We start from the raw sequence: 22,398 nt of genomic DNA, 5'->3' as shown, positions 1-22,398 counted from the left end.
AGAATGCAACAGGTTAAGTTCATTTTTTAACTTCCAAAATTTTAAGATTCCTGCTATAAGCTGTGCTCTGCCCACTTTTTTTTTTCTCCTCTGCTCTGAACCAGGATGTTAACCCCTGAATGCCTGCATCCTAGTGAGACCTGATTGAAATGTTTGAAAACTGGTTCTCTTAAAAGAAGCAGTAGAATAGAGTAACAAGTTTTTACATTGACTGTATAATAAAAACCATCCTCAAAATATTTACATATTCATATGTAAAAAGCTTTAGCAGTTTATAACAGAGATCTTTAAAATAAACACCCCAGTTTTTTGTTACCTTGAATATCACATTAACCTTATAACAGCAGCTTAAGAACCATTTTGAAGATGCTTACACACACACACACACACACACACACACAAAAGTTTTAGAAAGTAAGCATGCATAAGATAAACTGGAATTCCAGAAGTAAATTAAATTTTTCTCAATGCTGTAAACAAATTCACACACACACACACACACACACACACACAAACACACAATTAGAGTGCACTCTCAGTAAAACTTTTTAAACCACAACTAGGGGGCTATCTGGTGGAATGGTGGATGATGCATCTCTTCTCTTGTGAGTCTCCCTCTTTGGAATTGAATTTTTGTTACCCTTCTTTAACCTCAGTTGTGGTTATTTCCTGGGAAGAGCTCAACTCCAATTGCTGGAGGTGTCTCACACAAATTCCTGGAGGTATCTCATACATTTTCACCCTGATCCCTAAACCTGAGATACCCAGTTTCAACACCAGACAGGGTTACTCAGAGGTCTCTGGGAGGTGACCAGTCTCTCCTTCTGCTTTCCAAAGGCAGGCCTATTATTCAAACCTGGGTTCTTGGCAGTCTGATGGGCAAGGTTCCCAGTTGGTTCCTGAGCCTTCTCCAGGTTCCTTTCTGCAACTGAGATGTGCTCTCCAACACACCAGGGGAGGTGATTCCCTCAATTTGACCAACAGGCCCACTGTCCACTGTCGCTCTCCTGAGTAGCCGGGGATGCCAAGTCCCAGCAAGAAGGAGGTGAAATCACCTTCTCCTCTGAGTGCCAGATGAGCCCCATAAATGTTACAAGAATCTCAAACAGAAACACAGGAAACCAAGGCTTTTTGGGAAGTAATATTTATTAGCATGCTGGCAGGGGCTCAGCAGATTCACATCCAAATGCTGAGCCCTGAGAACAAAGGGATATCACCTAGATACCCTTGTAAGCAGGTTACAAAAACAAAAAGCAAGATTTACCCCATGCATGGCTGTACGTAACTCTATTGGTTACTTTACTCCAAGTGCTATGTGACCTTCTTCACATTTAGATTTTTAAGTTTTATCTCCCTGCTATGCTATCTCCTTCCCCCTGCTACATTATCAGAATACAGACTTGTTTCTTTTTGGGGGCCCTCGTCCCTGCTACTGTTTATTTCCACTTTAAGTATATTTCTCCATGTTTTTCTAGTTTACATTGTTTGTCCTGAAGCGGAAGTCATTATTTTGTATTTTATGTTTTTTGTATTGCTATATTTTCAAAAATTCCTTCAAATTTTGATATCATAGTCCATACTTTTCATTTCCTCTTTATGCTTAAGAGTGGATCCTACACACCATCCTTTGTTGAAATCCAGTATTTTCTTGCAATGAAACTCTACTTTAAATAAATGAAGGTTGAGATATTTCTTGCCAACATTACATTCAGACTAAATCAATCCATATCCCTAACACTCCTTCCTTTCCGCCCTTTTACTTTCACTTTTTTTTAACTTAAGTTCTACATAAGAGAAAGAGAGCAGCTTCCTTTGAGATAAGGAATGGTGACACACATCTATAATCCCAGCTATGTGGGAAGCATAGGTAAGAGGGTTGAATTCTGAGGGCAGCCTCAGGCAAAAGAGTGAGATTCTGTCCAGAAAAACAAGTCTATTGTTGGTACTTTTATCAAGAATCAGGTGGCTATAGCTGTGTAGGCTTTACTGTAAGATCTCCATACTATTCCATTAGTTTATGTGTCTGTTTTGTTACAGTGCCATGCTGTTTTGTTTTATTATAGCTCTGTAGTATAGCTTGAAATCAGGCTATTGTCATACTTCCATATTCCTTTTTTTTTTTTTGATGAAGGTGGCTTTGAATATTCAGGAACTTTTGTGCATCAAAATGAATTTTAAGATTTTTTTGTATCTGTAATGAATATCATTGGAATTTAGATGGGGATCCCATTGAGTCTGTAGATAAGTTTTGATAATACGGTCATTTTAACAATACTAACCTTACCAATCCATGAACATGAGTGAACTTCCATCTTCTAGAGTATTCTGCAAGTTCTTTCTACAGGACTTTGTATTTTTCCTTGAGAGTTCCTTATATAGCTATAGTTAAATTTATGCTTAGGTATAAAGGCTATTATGAATAGTATTGTTTTTCTGACTTCTTTTCTATGAGTTCATTATTGGTGTTTAGAAGAGCAACTAAATACTGTTTGTTGATTTTGACTCCTATTACTTTGTTGGAAGTGTTTATCAGCTCTACAACTCTTATGCTGGAATCTTTAGGGTCTTTTAAGCATAGGGTCATATTATCCATGAAAAAGGATAATTCAACTTTTTTTCTCATCTTCTTGCTAAGAGTTTGAGCACTGTTTAGTATCAATCATTTTTGATAGGTGCTTTATTTCTAATGTGTGACAAAATGCCTGTTCCATAACATTGTCAAGTATTACTTTGATCATCTTCTTCCAAGTTTATACTACATTTTAAACTAAAACAAAAGAGATTGAAAACTCAATGGGGAGATCAGTAACCTAGATATTGGAAATTTGTTTATGTGCACATGTGTGTATATTTTGCATTGTTTCTAAATAAGACTTTTAACTTGCACATCTGCACAAAAGTATATCTTGTAATTAGACAAGTAATAACTAACCATTTATCAACCAGGTGATGCATAGTTGTGAGATAATTGTACTCAATTATGGTTTGTATATATTTTACTGAATTCAAGAATGCCCCATATTTTCTTTGATATTTTCAAGTGTTCATTCATAGTTTTTAGTTAATTGTACACTTTGGGGATTTGAATAACTCATGGGAAATTCAAAAGTCCCTTAAGAAAGAGAGTATTTTCTATGATTTCATTTGGTACTCCATGTAATGCTGAAGCTGTGAAAAGGTTCATTAGAGGTTGACAAAAGCTATATATGATATTCTATCCTAATTTGTCCTTTTGTAGGAAAAATATGTTAAGATTTTATTTATTTGTTTATTTTCTGTGATTGTCATGAATGAATTTTTAATATTACCACTAATTATTTTACCTGCAGTTATTTTAAGTTATATACTTTAAAAACATTTAGTAACTCTGAATACCATATTATTATTAACTGAAACTGATCTTAATGAAAGGTAAGGAACTATACAGAAGGGCATGAATTCTCAACCAGCAAAAACCCTTGTCCCTTCCTGTTATTGCTTATACTCTCTCTACAACAAAATTAGAAATAAGGGCAAAATAGTTTCTGCTGGGTATTGAGGGGGTGGGGAGGGAGGGGGTGGAGTGGGTGGTAAGGGAGGGGGTGGGGGTAGGGGGGAGAAATGAACCAAGCCTGTATGCACATATGAATAATAAAAGAAAAAAAGAAAAAAAAAAGAAGGGCATGAAATTTCTAAATTGGAAATTTTAAAATATTTTCTTTTGATAACTATACATATTTTGCAAATATTTTCCTTCTTCATTTGAATTACTTCATGTTCAGTGTCTTATTTAGAAATGTTAATCTGATAGAATCATATGATAATTGAGAATACTAGAAATCACTTAGTTCAATTGTGTACATTATCATTCAATTCTGTTTGCCATGCCCCATTAAATTACAGAGGATGGGCATTCCAGGAATTAGCAATAAAACTGAATTTTTAAATTGTACCTGGAATCTCCACTTCTTAGTTCTGCTTGGCAATTAAAACTATGTATAGTAGATAAATAGTACACATATAATTATCTACTACTTATAGTGGATTAGCAGATGAATAATATTGAGAAGATATTATATAATTGATTATCTAAAAAGGATGAAACAGAGTGGTAGAAGAGAGCTCTTATTTATACAACTATCAACAATGATGGAGGTGTACTGTAATCTGTACTGTCAGAGAGAACAGACACAAGTCTTATATGCCTATTGGGACTAATTCCAACACTAAAAAATAATGTTTACTAAATTAATGTAAATTTCTATCTAGATATTTGCATGTAGTTATTATCTATTTATTGTACAGTTTAGATGTGGTGGAATAATGTGCTCAGTTTGAATGCTGAGGTTTAGCATTATTTGTTGAAGTTACTTTTGTATTTTTCTAAATAATCTTGTGGTTTCTAAGCAGCATAAGAGATCATGAAAATGTATGGGCTAAAAATTTATCATAGGAAATAATAAAGCACCCATTTACACTTCCATTGAATTAACATTTCATATAAATTACACATTTAAAATTGGAGGAATGCAATTTGCTGATTAAAAACTTTTGCATGGTATATGCCAGTCTATACTATCAACTTTCCTGCAAAAAATTCCTCCTGTAGTTTTACTATTAATATGTTGCCCAACCACCTACTTATCTATCTATCATCTATCTATTTATCTATCTATATATCTACCTATTGATACATCTATCTAGCTATCATCTATCTGTATTACCTGTCTATAAATTGAGGACTTTTTACACATTGAGAGAAACTCTTAATGTTTTGCATGCAGTATCTCCTATTTATTTAAAATCATGTAATGCATGTATAATTATAACAAAGCTGAAAGAAAAAAATTAATCTCCCAAAACAACATTTAAAAAGTGAGAGCAGCATTTTACAATCCAAAATTGGGGAAATGCCCCAATTTCCCTTTGTGACAATTGAAGTTTATTGAGTAAAATTAATTAGTAACACTGATTTGGTCATCATTTTTATTTCTTTATTTCTAAAGCCAAATCTCTTAACTAACTATATGATATTTTGGACTGAGAGAGACAGAGGTAGAAAGGCAGAAAGAGAAAGGAGAGAGTTGTATTAAATTATAAGCACATTGATTCATATTTGAATGAAAGGTATTAACCAACTGAAACTTGGAATGGAAACTGAATTTAGAAGGCCACAAATGCTCACAAATATTTAGCATTAAGTGAATGATATGAAAAAGTTTTCAAGACCAATATTTGATTGTAGTTATCCACATTTAAGTTTTATTTTTATGTGTGCATGTACATGCTATACAAAATACATATCACAAAAATAATGAAGTACATTACATAGACAAGCATTTATCTAAAACATGAACAATAATAAATATAAAATTTATTTATTCTAAACATCATATAAACTATGTAGTCTTCTAAAACTTCTACATTAAAACAAGACAACTGTGTGAGTGCTCAGAGTGTCCAGCTCCATTATGAGATTTTAGAAGAAACACTTTATTTTTTTTAAATTGTTTTATTATTCATATGTGCATAAAATGTTTGGGTCATTTCTCCCCCCTGCCCCCACCCCCTCCCTGACCACTCACTCCACCCCCTCCCTCTCCCTACCACCCCCTCGGTACCCAGCAGAAACTATTTTACCCTTATCTCTAATTTTGTTGAAGAGAGAGTATAAGCAATAATAGGAAGGACCAAGGGGTTTTGCTAGTTGAGATAAGGATAGCTACACAGGAAATTGACTCACATTAATTTCCTGTGTGTGTGTGTTACCTTCTAGGTTAATTCTTTTTGATCTCACCTTTTCTCTAGTTTCTGGTCCCCTTTTCCTATTGGCCTCAGTTGCTTTTAAGGTATCTGCTTTAGTTTCTCTGCATTAAGGGCAACAAATGCTAGCTAATTTTTTAGGTGTCATACCTATCCTCACCCCTCCCTTGTGTGCTCTCGCTTTTATCATGTGCTCAAAGTCTAATCCCCTTGTTGTGTTTGCCCTTGATCTAATGTCCACATATGAGGGAGAACATACGATTTTTAGTCTTTTGGGCCAGGCTAACCTCACTCAGAATGATGTTCTCCAATTCCACCCATTTACCAGCAAATGATAACATTTTGTTCTTCTTCATGGCTGCATAAAATTCCATTGTGTATAGATACCACATTTTCTTTTTTTTTTTTTTTCATTTTTCTTTTATTATTCATATGTGCATACAAGGCTTGGTTTATTTCTCCCCCCTGCCCCCACCCCCTCCCTTACCACCCACTCCACTCCCTTCCGCTCCCCCCCCAATACCCAGCAGAAACTATTTTGCCCTTATCTCTAATTTTGTTGTAGAGAGAGTATAAGCAATAATAGGAAGGAACAAGGGGTTTTGCTGGTTGAGATAAGGATAGCTATACAGGGCATTGACTCACATTGATTTCCTGTGCGTGGGTGTTACCTTCTAGGTTAATTCTTTTTAATCTAACCTTTTCTCTAGTTCCTGGTCCCCTTTTCCTATTGGCCTCAGTTGCTTTAAGGTTAGATACCACATTTTCTTGATCCATTCGTCAGTAGTGGGGCATCTTGGCTATTTCCATAACTTGGCTATTGTGAATAGTGCTGCATTTTAAAGAGTAACATAATTTGAGATCAGTCTTCTTGCCACATAATATTTGATCATTCACTGGTCACATAATAATACATTTCTGGATTAACTGCAGAGTCAACAGCACAGTTGCTTTTACATTTCTTACCATTAACTCCTTTCATATTAAAATGAAGTTTTCAAAGGAGAGTTTAAAGTTAATTTCACAACTTCCTTTCAATCAGCAATGGTGTATTTCATTGGAGCCCCTCACCTTTTATAATAGAGGCAGAGACATTAAGGACACATTGAAACTTTGAGAGACTAAGTTTTTCTCAAATATTTTCTGATAGATTGAATCATAACCATAACCAAAAATATTAAGAGACAATATAATAATGTTCCTAGCATTTTAACTGGGGATATTTAAGTTCAGCAAAATGAACTTTTTATCATCTAAGGACACAAGTATATGCATGCTTCTATCTGATTTTAGTAAGCACCAGATTCTTCTGAAGCTGCCCTACTTTCTTATCTTTTCCACCTCAGATTTGAAGAACAACAATGGCTGAAGAAAATTTTACAGTTGTTACCGAGTTTATTCTTTTGGGATTGACAGAACATACTGATCTGAAGGTTGTGCTCTTTGTGTTATTCCTAGTGATTTACACAGTTACCTTGGGAGGGAATCTGGGCATGATTCTCTTAATCCAAATCACCGCAAAGCTTCACATACCCATGTACTTTTTCCTCAACTGCCTTTCACTTGTGGATGCCTGCTATTCATCAGTCATTGCACCAAAAATGCTGACCAACTTCTTGGTGGCAAGAGCAACCATCTCTTTCTCTGGCTGCATAGTGCAGCATTTGTTTTTTGGAGTGCTCATTACCACAGAAGTCTTCTTGCTCTCAGTGATGGCTTATGACCGTTATGTGGCCATTGTCAACCCTTTGCTTTACAATTCAGCCATATCTAAGAGAAAGTGTGTAGTGCTAGTCATTGGGTCATGCATAGGTGGAATGATTAACTCACTGACACACACAGTAAGTTTGGGGAGACTGTCCTTTTGTGGGCCTAATATTGTGGGTCATTTCTTCTGTGATGCTCCACCATTGCTAAAATTATCTTGTTCTGATACCTCCGTGAATGAGTTGTTGCTTTTAATCTTCTCTGGAGTCATTGCCATGGCCACGTTCTTGATTGTAACTATTTCCTACATATTCATTGCTGTTGCAATTTTGAGAATCCGCTCTGCTTCAGGCAGACAGAAGGCCTTCTCCACCTGTGCCTCTCATCTGACTCCAGTGACCATATTCTATGGTACATTAAGTTTTAATTACATTCAGCCAAGCTCCCAGTAATCTGCAGAGCAAGAGAAAGTGGTTTCTGTGTTCTATACACTAGTGATTCCCAAGTTAAATCCTATGATTTACAGTCTCAGGAATAAAGAGGTAAAAAATGCTGCAAAAATGGCCTTAGAAATAAAACATTTTTTTATGTTAATTTCAAGTCATTAGTAATTGTGCAATTTTCTACCAGCCAGAATCACTTACCAACATTTACATGAAGTTGATGAAGCTTAGTTTCAATGTTTTCATAAATCACTGCACTCTCAACAATCATTGTTCACATGAAGAGGCAAGACTAAATACTAGAATTGACTGTGCACAATTTCATTTTAGAAGAATTCATCACTCTTAAAATATTAGACTATTAATATTTGAGTCAACCAGCTATACCAAAGATTTGATATGTATTTTAATATTTCAAGAAATGAATATGTGTGCATTTTTAGTGATATAAAGCAGTAGATTTTCTATAAAATTTAAATTTTTATATTCTAGAAGATTAAGATAATTGTATACCTGATACTTGGTTTTATGTTTAAAATCTGAATTAAGTTTTAAATACTGGTAAAATTTCTGGGTTGAATAAATAGGATGTTATGATTATAATTCAAATATTCTATCTTCTAGCTATTTGTCTGTTTTTCTTTCTGTTTAGACATCACCTTGGAAAATGATGTGTTGTATATAGCAATATAATAATGTTCACTTTGCAATAATATGCTCTTCCTAAAATATTTTTTTAAATCATAGATTTATATGTGGAATGAAACCATTTTAGAGCTAGCAAAATTCAGCAACATTCTCATATGTCTCTGTATTCATGAATCTCCTTCATATTCTTTACAGATTAAAAAATCAGAAGTCTTTAAATTGTTTCATGGGTTATTACTTTTTTAAAATGTCTTTTTCTATAGCCCAGGTTGGGTTGGAACTCTCAATCCTCTCAATGACTCCTGAGTGCTGGGAATGCTTGTATGTGCCAATGCACTCAGATTCATTTGATGGATTTAATGTGTGCTTACAGGTTTATTTCTGTAAAGATGAATTATTGGATTTTTTAACTTCATAAAGTTCCATCATTTTAAGAATGCTTATCTATACTAAAAAGCACTGTGAATAATATTACAATGGACTTTGCAGGTCAAAATAAATTATGTTATCTACACTTTCTTATATTTTGGAGTTTCTGCTAACTACTGATACCATGAAAGAAGAAACTTTGGTGTTTATAACCAAGGAAATACTTTAGCAAATGTTTAGACAAATTTATGTTTTCTGGATCAAAGTTGGTTGTGCAAAGTAGTCAACATGCTAGGAAAAACTACAACCTTTAAAAAGGAAAGGCATTTTTTTCTCTTTCCTATCAGTACCACCAAAATTCATTACAAAAGCTATCACTTTTGCATATTCTGTTCCCAACAAATGTCTCAACAGGAATAGGTTGGCTTGAAGTAATTGTGATGTTATTTCATGTGTGGTATAATTTGAATTCTAAAAATTGTACTTCTGAATACAAAAACCTTCAAATTTATCATGTTACCAATAGTTCATAATAATAATGTATTCAACATGAGTAAAATATTTGACTTAATGGAGAACAATTTTCAATTACACATATACATTTTCATGTTTCTTCATATGCAGAATACTTAAATAATTGTTAAAATGTTAATTAGTGCAAGAAAGTCAACTTGCCACAGTGCTTTTTAGGTATTCTTGATTATACTTCTGGTTTGGGGATGGAATGGTTTGGGTATTTCCCAGCTGTGTTCTGATGAATGGAGTTGATACACAAAAGATGACAACTGTCAGACACTGAAATGTGTGGTAGTAAATGTATATTTGTGATTGCACATTAGCATTTTTATGTATTCCATAAGATGATGATTTATTTATCAACTTGGCTATGTTTAAACAGTGACATTTTCTGTATATATATAGACAAATAGTTTAACAAACCCTGACTTGGGAACTAGTAAATACAAATTTTACCTTTTCAATAGAATTTAAAAGGTCATAGGACTTTAGAAAATGACATTTCATGGAAATGAGTAACAATTCCATATATTAAGAAAGAAGTTTCTTCATTCAGAAAATTGTTAGCACTTAAAACAATTGCAAAACTAATTAGAGAAAAGAATTTCTCAATAATGAGTGTGTTAATATATGTAAAATAAATGATCATAACCAAGGTTGTTTGCGCACTTTCTTTCACTTAGAAAATACTCTTGATATAAGCTCTTTATTGATTATAGGTGCAAATTTAAGATGTGAAATATTTGTTAGTTGCATGTTTTGTACATATACTTTTTCATTTCATAGCTTCCCTTTTACTATTTCTTCTTTTGACAACAAAAGTTTGGAATTTCAACACAGTCAAGATGTTCATTTTTTTCTTTTTTTGAATAACATTTTCTGCCATGAGTCTAATAAGAGATTTATTATCATTTTAACAGATTATATTTTCCCTTTACTTTTTTTGTGTATATAAATATTTCAGGACAATTTTTTGAAAAAAAATCATCTTTTCTCCAGTGTTTTGCATTAATTCCTCATAATTAAAGAGACCGTATCTACCTAAAAAAAAATCCTGATCCAATGTTTTGTGTGATATTTCGTTGATAGATTTCTATTTCTTCAATATTAAAATGTATTAAATGGTATACTAATTATCTTGGTATCTTGGGGAATGAGTACTTACCTTTGCTCTTGTTATCTCACAAGGATTAACTATTCTTAATCCCTCATGATTTCATCAAAGTTTCATCATCCATGCAGTGCTCTTTTTAACCTTAAAGCCCTCCCCTCCCTTATAGACTTGGTCTACTTCTCCTGTCCTACATCATCAAAAATACTTTAGAGAAGTATCTGCCACACATTTTAGTCTTTTCAAATTGGTCATAAAAATATGTGTCACCAACTCTTTGTGGGTTTTCTTTTGCTTACAAGGCACTCCCCACCTAAGTAAGCTTTATCCAATGATTTATTACAGAATAAGAAAATATCTCTAGGGGATAAGTGATAGAAAATTCTCTGTTTTTAAAGTATGCCAATTTGGAATTTAGTTCATGTAAAACCAATTGCTTTTACAGAACTCTGGTGTTTTAAGTAGTATTTCTTAAACTGGTGTGGCCTCACATCCTTATAATCTTAGCCACTACACACACACACACACACACACACACACACATGGGATTGGTCAGTACAATTGTTGTATTTGGATCTTTTCCTCTGGATAAGAACTCAAGCACTATATTAAAAAAGAGTGGAGAAAGTGGACATCTTTATCGCATTCCTCATTTTGATCTTGACTATAGGTTTATCATATATACCCTTTCTTTTGTTGAGGTATGTTCCTTTTATTCCTAATTCCTTCATAACTTATCATCAAGGGATATTGATTTTTCCCAAGACTTTTTTGTGTCTCTTGAGAAAATCATGTGACTTTCTGTTCCTTCTGTTTATAGGCTGTATTATATTTATTGATTTGCATAAACAGAAACATCCTTGCATCACTAGGATGAAACCAACTGATCATGGTGCATGATCTTTAAAAATTATTGCTGAATTTGGTTCACTGGTATTTTGTTGAGAATTTTTGTGTCTTTGTTCATCAAGTAATTAGTCTCTTTATGTCCATCAACGAAATTCCTCTTAGCACTGCCTTTGCATTGTCCCAAAGGTTTCAATATGTTGTGTTTTCATTTTCATGTGATTCTAGGAATTTTATTGCCCCTACTTATTTCTTTGATGAGCCACTGATCATTCAAAGGGGAATTGCTCATTCTCTAGGTGTTTGAGTATTTTCTGTGGTTTCTTTTGCTGTTGATCTCTAGTTTTATTCCATTGTGTTCTGATAAAATTCAGAACATTATTTTAATTTTCTTGTGTTTGTTACAACTGACTTTATGTTCTCAAATAGGATCTATTTTGGAAAAAGTTCCTTAGGCTACTGAGAATAATATATATTGTATGGCTGTTCGGTGGAATACTGTGTAGCTGTCTATAGCTGTATTTGATCTACAGTGTCATTCAAATATGAAAATTTTAAATTATTTTTTGTCTGTATGACCTTTCTACTGTGATAGAGGGGTAATAAGGTACCCAGTATTACTGTGTTGAAATCTATCTGCACTTTTTATATCCAGTGATATTTGTTTGATAAAATTGGGTGTAACATTGTTCAGTGTGCATATGTTCACGCTATATGAACATATGAAAATTGCTATATTTTCTTGATAGATTGCTCCCTTTATCAATATTGAATGATCTTTTGTCTTCCTTCCTTTCAGGCTCCATTTGCTTAGAATATCTTCTTTCATCCTGTCATGTTAAACCTGTTTGGGCTTTTGTTAGCAAGGTATATTTCTTATAGGCCACAAATGGATGTTTTTGTTGTTTTGTTTTTGTATCTTTTGATTAAAGAAGTCAGGCCATTAATGCTCAGAGTTACTATTGAAAGGTTTGTAGTAACTCTTGTCATTTTTTTGTTCATTCTAATATTCATTTGCTTATCTTATCTAATTTGATTTATCTTTTCCTGAATGCTTATGGTTATGTTTACCTTCTTTTCTGTATGTAGGATTCCTTTAAGTATTTTGGGCAGTGATGGTTCTATGGTCATGAAATGCTTAGGTTTTGTTTATTAGGGATGATTTTCATTTTTCTTTCAACTATGAAGGATGCATCCTTTGTTGGAAGCAATAATTTCAGTTGACAGTGTTTTTTATTTTTTTTTCAGGAATTGATGTACATTATTCCATGTCTTCCTTGATTTTAGAATTTCTGTGAGAAATCTGCTGTTATTCTGATGGATGTGTTTGTCTTTCTTTATATGTGACTTGGTGCTTCTCTCTTGTAGCTTTCAGTAGTCTTTCCTTGGTGTGTACACTCCATGTTTTAATTATAATAGAATGCATAGTTTTTTGCTGATCATGTTGGTATGTAACCTAAAGTCTCCCTACTTGAATGACCATCTCTTTCTCACAGTGTTGGAAGTTTTCTGCTATCATTTTATTGAGTGTGCTTCCCATGCCTTTAACTTTTCCCCTTCTACACCCATGAATTCTAGGTTTGGTCTCTTAATGGTGTCCCAGGAGTCTTACATGTTGTCTCATTCATACTTCTTTGTCTTTTTATCTTTATTTTTATCTAACTGTTTTAATATATCTATTTTGTCTTCATGCCCTGATATTCTGTATTCAATTTGATCGTATTTACTGGAGAGGCTACCAATTGAGGAGTATGTTTCTTTTTTTAAAATTTGACTTACTGAACTTTTCATTCTCAGAATATTTCAGGATTTCTATAACTCTATTGAATTCTTCTTTCATACCCTGTATTATCTAACTTTTTTGCATCCTTGTATTTATTAGTATTCTCAGGCATTTATTTTTTTCCATCATGAATTTTATTGATTAACCTACTTCGCTGTGATTAGTGTCCAATGGAGTGGAGTTTGGCTTTTAGAGGAGTCATGTTGCCCTGTTGTGTTTTTTACATAGTTTCTGTGTTTCTGGGTTGGAATTTACTTTTCGGAAGCCAGCTCATCGATTGGAAGTTTGTATCACTTGTAGTCTTCTGTTGAAATACTCCAAATGTTCAGGAATTACTGTGTGGTAGCAGGGTAGAGGTGCTATTTCTCACTACTGGTCTGTGTGTGTGGTTTAGAATCACATACTTACGCATACACTCACATACTTAGGACTTGGGGCCTGATACCCAGCACTTTTCAGATCAAAGAAAACTAGCTGGAATTTCTTGTAGAAGGGTCTGTGGTCTGCTCCTGTGATGCTTTAACGATAGAAGCTTCCCTTCTTTGTATAATTGTTGATGCTGTTGGCTACAGGATGCCATAGATTCTGTGTGGCAAGCAGGTTCCCACTTGCTCCACAAGTCCTGAAGTTTTTATACCAAGCGGCAGCAAGGCTCCAAGCTTCAGTGATCCCTAGATGTGTCAAAGAGTGGGCAGAGAAAACTGAGCACTAAATTTTGTAGTAACAGGTAAAGGCTTAAAGGACAGAGGTACTTTGCCTGCTGGTCAGTGCTTCTAGACTACACCCAGAAGTTCTTCTTCCTGCCAAGGGAATAAAGCTATGGAAATCACATGATTCAGATTTCTTGAGTTTCAGTCCCACCTGACAGCAAACTCATAGCAAGATGTAGTTTCTGGAGGATGGTCTCAATGCTTTCAAGTCCCACTCTGTAGTTCAGCTCCCTGAGTTTGGGGAAGTAGCTGTGGAAATGCCATAATTTGGAGGGAACTGTGTTTGGGGCTTTCAGACTAAACATGTAACCAATACACTTAACAGGTGTTAGGTCCTGAAGGCTGAGTACTATGCTAGCTACAAGCTGAGTGCTCTCTTTCTGCTGTCACCCTGGGTGATGGGATTGGTTCTTTACCTGGGAGAGCAGGGTATTCAATCACTGTGCCCTTCGCGTCCCAACCTCCATGCTACTTAAACTTTGCAGTAGGACATTTCATACCCTCTTCCTCTCCATGACCTCTTGTCATGGCCCTTTCCCATCCAGACACTGTGGTATGCAGTTACAAGTCCCTCTGAGCCTTCATTACTCCTTATTTACAAGTCTCCAAAAATAGGAACTATGGGATTATCTTGCCTCTAGAATAGTCAATCAGTTGCCAAGTTGTCTGGCTTAAGTTGTCATTATGTCTTTGCCTTCCCCTCACTACCTTAAGGAGCCAAGGTATTCTCTGGTTTTCTCTCTTGCTTTTGTGTTTCTCCATAATTTTCAGCTGACCTGCCAACTCTTTCATGATTCCTGATCTTCTTCCTCTCTTCAGATATAGTTTCTCATTTGCTATCTGACTTGTCATTACCTTTTTCTCTTTAAAGTTTAATTATTCCAGACAACAAATACAAGAGTAAATGAAAGACTTCATAGGACATAAGAAAAGATTATGCAATATTCTATATTACAGTGTGCATTTATGAAAGATATTTTAATGGGTTGTATATAATCATAGGTAGACATACGAAGATGTATTGTGACTCATATTATCTCTGCTAAGACATCAGTGGTAAAATTTTCTTTATCTGTTTGTAATTACCTTTCATCTTTGACCGTTTTTAAGGAGTTTTCTCTATCATTGGTTTCACAAATTTGATCATGTTGTGCTTTGAGGCAAATTCTTTTTGTTCACATGGAGTTATTTTACCTTTTTGTATATCTGGGATTATAGTATTTAAAAACGCAGAAAAAAAATAAGAGATAACTTTTCTTCCAAAATATTTTCTGCTTCATGTAGTCTCTTTTCCAGAGATGAATCAACTTGGGATGTAACACATTTCTACATGAAAGCAATGCTAGGAAACTCTCTGTATAGCTATCCTTATCTCAGCTAGCAAAAACGCTTTGTCTTTCTTATTATTGCTTAAGTCTTCTCTTCAAGAAAATTGGAGAAAAGGGCAGAACAGGTTCTGCCTGGAAGCAAGGGGAGTTGGGGACAGGGGGCATGGGAGTAGGGAGGAAAAATGACCCAAACAATGTATGCAGATGTGAATAAATGAATAAAGAAAAAAAATTCAGTTAAAAAAGCATGGAAGAAATAAGGGTACAATGAACTTCAATAAGGCATTTATGTATAGCCTGTAGAAAACATCACACTGAAGTGTGAAAAGCTGAACTATCTCCAATACTATTTCCAATAATAATAATAATGAAAATTTTTATTATAACTTTTGAAGTATATTTTTGTATTATGTATTTTTGAAATCGCTGAGACTAAATTTCAAATGTTCTCATATAAAAATAAATATAAGGGATTAAGTTGTGGCTTGGCTGGTAGAACTTTCTACCAAGTGCAAAGCTCTGAGTTCAAATTCTAGTATCACCAAAAAAAGTATTTGTGGTGAAATTGTGTTAATTAGCTTGATTTAATTATGTATACATATAACAACATTCTGTACCCCACAAACAGGCACAATTTTAATTTGCTAATTTATAATAAAGTACATTTATTAAAGTGGGCAAAGAACTTGAATAGCTATTTCTCACCAAAGACTTACAAAAGACTAAAAGTTTCATGAAAATACGTCCAGTGTCATTCTTCATGAGGAAAACGCATATGGGATATGATTCACACCCACTAGGGTGGTTGTAGTACAAAATGAATAAAAGAAAATTACAAATTCAGGCAAAGATGTGGAGGGATTAAAATCTTTGTGCATTGTTTTTTGGAGTGTAAAATGGCACATACACTACAAAATATTGACAGTTAATGAATAAGTTATACATAGAATTACCTTAATAACTCAGAAATTTCACTCCTAGGTAGATACAAAAGATTACTGAAAACAATAGGTATTAATATTAAAACCCGAACATGAAAGTTCAAAGCAACATTATTTGTGATAGCCCAATACTGGAAGCCACTCAACTTCCACTCGTGAAAGGATAAGTAAGTATGGTATAATACACAATGGAATTCTAATCAGAATTAGAAAGAATCTAGTATTGACAGACATGGCAGCATTCTCCTGAGAGTTTGAGGTAAGAGAATCACGAGTTTGAGGCCAGCATGAGCAACTTAGTGAAACCTTTCCTCAAAGTAAAATGAGAATAAACCAGGGGCTTAGAATATAGCTCAGTGATAGAGCCTTGCCAGGCATGGTTGAGGCTGAGGTTCATTCCCCAGCACCTCGCCTCCTCATAAGGAAGGAAATAAAGTATGGATACATGGCCAATGTCAATGAGCTTTGAAAACACTATGCTAATAGGAAGAAGTTTCACATAAAGAGCCACATGTTACACAATTCCGTTTGTCAGAGATATCCAGAACAGGAAAATGCACAAATGGAAAGCAGACTAGTGGTTTCCAGGGGCAGAGTGAAGGGAGAAGGTATAGGGACAGCTCAATGGCTATAAGAATTATCTATGGGGGATTAAGTGTTCTGGAAGTTTATATGGGTGAGGGTTGTACAGTATTTAGGTACTGAATTATAAATCTTTATGTCATTAAATATAAGTGTACAATATAAGCCTATTTGGAATTGTCACAATGAATCCCTCCTGTACAAAGAATATTATATATATATATATAATAAAAATTTTTCTTAAAAAAATCTTTAAGTGGTTAAAGTGCTGAAATCTGTGTTGTATATATTTTACTAATATTTGATGACTGGGGTTGAACTCAGGGCCTTATACTTGCTAGGCAGGCCCTCTACCACTTGAGTCACTCCACCAGCCCTTTTTGCATTAGCTCATTTTGAGATATTTGTCTCATTTTATGCCCAGGCATTATAAAAGTGAGTCACTATCCATAAGTAACCCTCTCTTTATATTTTATCATCAGAATTTTCAAGATTTCTCATAAATATCTTCTCTATATAGGGAGAAAAAATACCAATAAAATATTTCATTCCTACAAAAAGCTAATATGAATGATATTGTGCTTTTAATATTCAGTTCATTATTGACTGATTGGAAAACTATTGATTTCTGCATATTAACCTTGTATCCAACAAACTCACTATACTTTATTTAGTTCCAAAAGATTTTTTCCTTGGCAGTTATGCTAGATTTTCTACATACATCATCATATCACTTCCTAAGAAGATATGTTTTATTTCTTCCTTTACCCAACACCAAATCTTTGAATTTTGGCAATTTTGATGGATATTAAATGATATCACAGTATTTGTAATTAATAATTTTTAAATATATTTAGGTATTTGGAACTGTTTAGCTGCCTTCCTTTATTACTTCTTCCTTTATTACTTTTTCCTCTTTTCCATGTAGATTAACTGTCTATATTGTACTAATTTTAAGATTCAGACTTTGTGATTGTTGTTTTGTGGTTGTTTGTGTTTTCTTTTTCAAAGTACTGACATCAGCATACTGTTTGTTGTATGTGTTAAGAATGTGTTCTCTCAGGATTGCCTTTTCTTTCTCCTCTGGTGTACTTTGATACATAGATGGGGTTATTTATTTGTCTGTTTTAAATAGAGTGTTATTTCTGTTATTACTATGTACCATGTTTAAGATATCTTTCCTTACCATAATTAATGAAGTTATTATTTAACCATTTTTTTCAGAAATGTTCTGGTTCTAGCTTTTATATTTAGATTGATAACATTTCTTAATTAACTTTTGAATTTTTATATGTTTAGTTGACTAGTCCATTTTATATATTTATTCTATACATTAAGTTTTTTCTTTTTAAATATTTTGTTAGGATATATTCACGATGTGGGGAGTTTCATAGTGACAATTTCAATTAGACTTACATTGCACATTATTTATATTGTCCCCATCATTTCTCACCCCCAACCCCCTCCCCACTCCACTTAAAGCAATTGCAAGAGGTTTTCATGTTCTGTTTCATATAGCTATATGAAAGTCATCAAACATATACCATCACCTAAATCTCCTTCCTTTACCCCCCGCCCCCACTAATACCCCCTTTCCCGCACACACTCTGCCTATTTTACAGTTCTGATTTCCATAATTAATATTTGAGTTGACATTCAAAGGGTTGTCTCAATGTATGTCCACTGTGGGTGTGCTTTACTTTGATCTGTTTACTCCCTGTGAATACTCTTTGTTCTTCACCTCCCAACCCCCGCTTTTCAAAATCTTTCAATACACATCCTTATAGCCTCTACTTTCACATTTTGTTGTATGTGATATTACTATTGCTCTATCATTCTCTTTTCCTTTCTCTCTTTCCAAAGTTCCATAGAGCAGTTCCACTGCTATAAGCATTTTCTATAACTGAGTTTGTATACGATCATGCTTGTTCTTGTGTCTATGTTTATCTTTGAATCTATCTTCCATGCGTGAGAGAAAACACGCAGCTTTTGTGCTTCTGCTCTTGGCTAACTTCACTTAACATCATGCCCACCGTTTGCATCCATTTACCATCAAACCCGATGTCATTATTCTTTGTGGCTAAGTAATATTCCATTGTGTATGTGTACCACAATTTCTTGATCCATTTATCAGTTGTAGGGCATCTGGGTTGTTTCCAGAGCTTAGCTATTATGAATAGTGCTGTGATGAACATTGATGTACAGGTGTCTCTACTGTATCTTGGGTTGCATTCATTTGGGTGGATGTCCAGGAGTGATATTACGGGATCATATGGGTGTTCTATCTGTAGTTTTTTGAGAAATCTCTATACTGCTTTCCATAGTGGTTTTATTAATTTGCATTCCCATCAACAGTGTATAAGGATTCTTGTTTCACCACATCTTTGCCAGCATTTGTTGTTGTTATTACCCTTGATTATGGCTATTCTACATGGTTTTGATGCATGTATACATTGTGAGGTGTCTAATAAAAGTGTATAAAATGCATTAACTCAATACTTGTCATTAATTTACTTTGTATATAGTAAAGTAAATGACTCACTCTCATTGTTTTACATAGGAAAACTAACCTATTTCAATATGCCAAAATGCTATCCTTTCTTTATGAAATTCTGCTGTAGATTTTGTTTAAAATTACCAATGGTTGTTTGACTATGTACGTTATTTTAATTCATTTTATTGTTCATGTCTATCATGTGCACTGATGTCATGAATTTTCAAATAATTCAGTATTATGTGAAGTATTCTTATCTGCTATGGAAGGCCTCCAAATTCTAAGATATTGCTGTGACACTTCTAGATACTTCTAGAGTTTCAACATAAATCTTGGTATCCATTTGAATATTTTAAAAGTTCTGTTAGAATTGTTGTTACTGTATTAAATCTGTAGAAATATTTATGGAGAACTTCAACTTCACACCATTTATTTCTTTCAACTTACGGACATGGTATATTGCTATGCCAATGTTTTCTTTCATCAATTAGTAATATTTTAAAACTTTACAACATTGATGTCTCCAAAATTGTCTATTAGATTTTCCCTAAACATTTTAGTATTTATTGGTAGTACATCTGGTATTTTAAATTTAATTTTCACTTATTTGTTCTCTATGAAGCAATATAACCGATCTTTAAGTGATGACCTTATGTCAACAACTTTGCAATTTTTACTTATCTTTAAAGGTCTAACATGTAGATTCTTTGAGATTTTTATGTATAAATTATGTCTTATGAAAATCACTGCTTATATTTTGATTTCTGTTTCCTCAAACTAACATATATATTTATACTATCAGTAGGTAAATATTGTATTTTCATAGAACTCTGAGATGACACTCACAATTTTATAGATAAAATGTTATTGTATGCTATTTTGTTAGCATATAAAATTATAGAAAATAATAGGTTTCATTGTGACACTTTCAGCATGTATGTCAGATACTTTAATAATATTTACAGCACATATCCCCTACTACTCGTCCCCTTTCTGTCCCTAATAGCCCCTCTTCTACTTTGATGTATTTGTTTCCTTTAAATTCCACATGTAAGAGAAAATGTACAATGTATATCTTTCTGATTTTATTTTAACATGATTATCTCCAGTTTGATCCATTTCCCTGTGAACAACACCAGTTCTTTCTTTAGACTAACTAAAATATATATATATATATATATATATATATATATATATATATATATATATATATCACTTTCTTGATCCATTCAACCGCTTTTGGGCACTTACACTGATTCCATGACTTGGCTATTTTGAATATTATCACAATATATTTAGTTGTACAGAGATCTCTATATCTCTATTGTGTGCTGCCTTTGGTTCCTTTGGATATATACCCAAGAGTGATTACAGTAGGATCATATGGTAATTTTATTTTTAGTTTTTCTGAGGAACCTCCGTAACAGTTTTTTTTATAGTATATCTATAGTGTGTGTGTGTAGAACATAAAGTAGGAACTTATATCTTCTAAGTGTAAGTATACCAGTATGATGTGCACTTGGAATTAAACAGTATGTGAAACCCAAAGTAAAAATTTATTTTTAAGACACAGGATGCCTTTACCCAAGAAATTGTGATGAGAGAAGCATCTATGAAGGCATCTTTTCAATTCTAACTTAAGCTTTTGGCAATGTGACAGCAATGACACAAGCTTCAGGCACCAAATTGAGGACAAATAAAAGTGAATACCCAAAGGAAAATCAGCTCTTGAATATCTGTATGTTGAAAATGAAGAGTTCACATTTGCATTTCCATGTCTTTAAAAGGAGTGTTTTTTAAAGGCTAAGCATATATAACAAACAGTTATCTAGAATTCGATTTGATATAGATATAAACTATATTGAACTTTAAGTAGAAAATTTGCAGAGATTTTTCCACATCCGGTGTAGAGCACATTTTACATCTTTGTTCCTCAAGCTGTATATCATGGGATTCAACATGGGGATGACCAGGGTGTAAAACACAGAGGCCATTTTATCAGTGTCAAAGGAGTGACTGGACTTGGGTTGCACATACATGAAGAATAGAGTCCCATATAATAAAACCACCACTGTCAGGTGAGACCCACAAGTAGAGAAAGCCTTATGCCTGCCCTCTGCAGAGTTCATCCTGAGGATGGCCACAAGGATCAGAATATAGGACACAAGGATGATTAGAAGAGATGAAACCAAATTGAATGCTGAAAAGATCAAGACTATCAATTCAACTTCATGTGTACTTGAGCAAATCAAAGTCAACAAGGGGAGACTGTCACAGTAGAAATGACTAATGACATTGTAGCCACAGAAGGACGAAATAAAAATTTTTATGGTGGTTATCAGAGAGAGAGAGGCACTGTAGACATAGGGTATTGCCACGAGTACCCAGCACACTTTTTGTGACATGACAAGTGTGTAGAGCAGAGGGTTGCAGATAGCCACATATCGGTCACAGGCCATTGCTGACAGAACAAAAAGTTCACTAATGATGAAGAAGATGAAGAAAGCTAGCTGTGTGGCACACCAGTTGTAAGGGATTGAATTTTGATTCACTACAAAATTTACTAACATTTTAGGTCCCACAGCTGTTGAATAACCAAGATCAATGAAAGCCAGGTGTCTGAGAAAAAAGTACATTGGGGTCTGTAGCCTGCTGTCCATCTTGGTGAGAGTGATCATGCCCAAATTTCCCATCACTGAGGTTACATAGATGATAAAGAACAGACCAAAGAAGGGAGCCTGTAGATCAGGGTGGTCTGTGATGCCCATCAGAATGAATTCGCTTAGCACTGTATGGTTCCGTTTCTCCATCCAGGCCTTTCAGGAAACTTATTGTAAAAAGAATTATCAAAAGACATGGGGTTTCAGGAGGTTTCACCTGTTGAAATGTCAGTATCCAAACTATTAGTGATTTGATAGGCTTGGATTTTTGCACAACATTATACCATAAACTAATCATACAAAGGGATTTCACTGTGATTCTTATCACATGCACATATTGTACTTTGACCAAATTCAACCCGTCTATTCTACTCTTTCTCAAGTACCCTCCTTGGACCCCTGTCCTGTTTTAGCTTTTTTTTGGCTTCATTCTGCTATTTTCATATGCACACACATACATATATTGTAGATGATATATGCTAGTGTTTATCATATATGTTATTACTATGAATATATTA

General features: G+C 34.0%; 1 protein-coding gene and 1 pseudogene across 1 annotated transcript; one reads left to right on the top strand and one right to left on the bottom strand.

The window, feature by feature from the left end:
• Positions 1–7,103: 7,103 nt before the first annotated feature.
• LOC109702630 (olfactory receptor 5J3-like) lies at positions 7,104–8,057 on the top strand (annotated as a pseudogene).
• Positions 8,058–21,088: 13,031 nt separating this feature from the next.
• Positions 21,089–22,030, bottom strand: LOC109702627 (olfactory receptor 8K3-like). Its single transcript, XM_020187925.2, has one exon. It carries the CDS (start codon positions 22,028–22,030, stop codon positions 21,089–21,091), a length of 942 nt encoding a protein of 313 aa, XP_020043514.1.
• Positions 22,031–22,398: the final 368 nt, after the last annotated feature.

This window comes from Castor canadensis, chromosome 1, assembly GCF_047511655.1.
Source record: "Castor canadensis chromosome 1, mCasCan1.hap1v2, whole genome shotgun sequence".
Lineage (NCBI taxonomy): Eukaryota > Metazoa > Chordata > Mammalia > Rodentia > Castoridae > Castor > Castor canadensis.
This window is presented reverse-complemented; position numbering and strand designations above follow the sequence as displayed.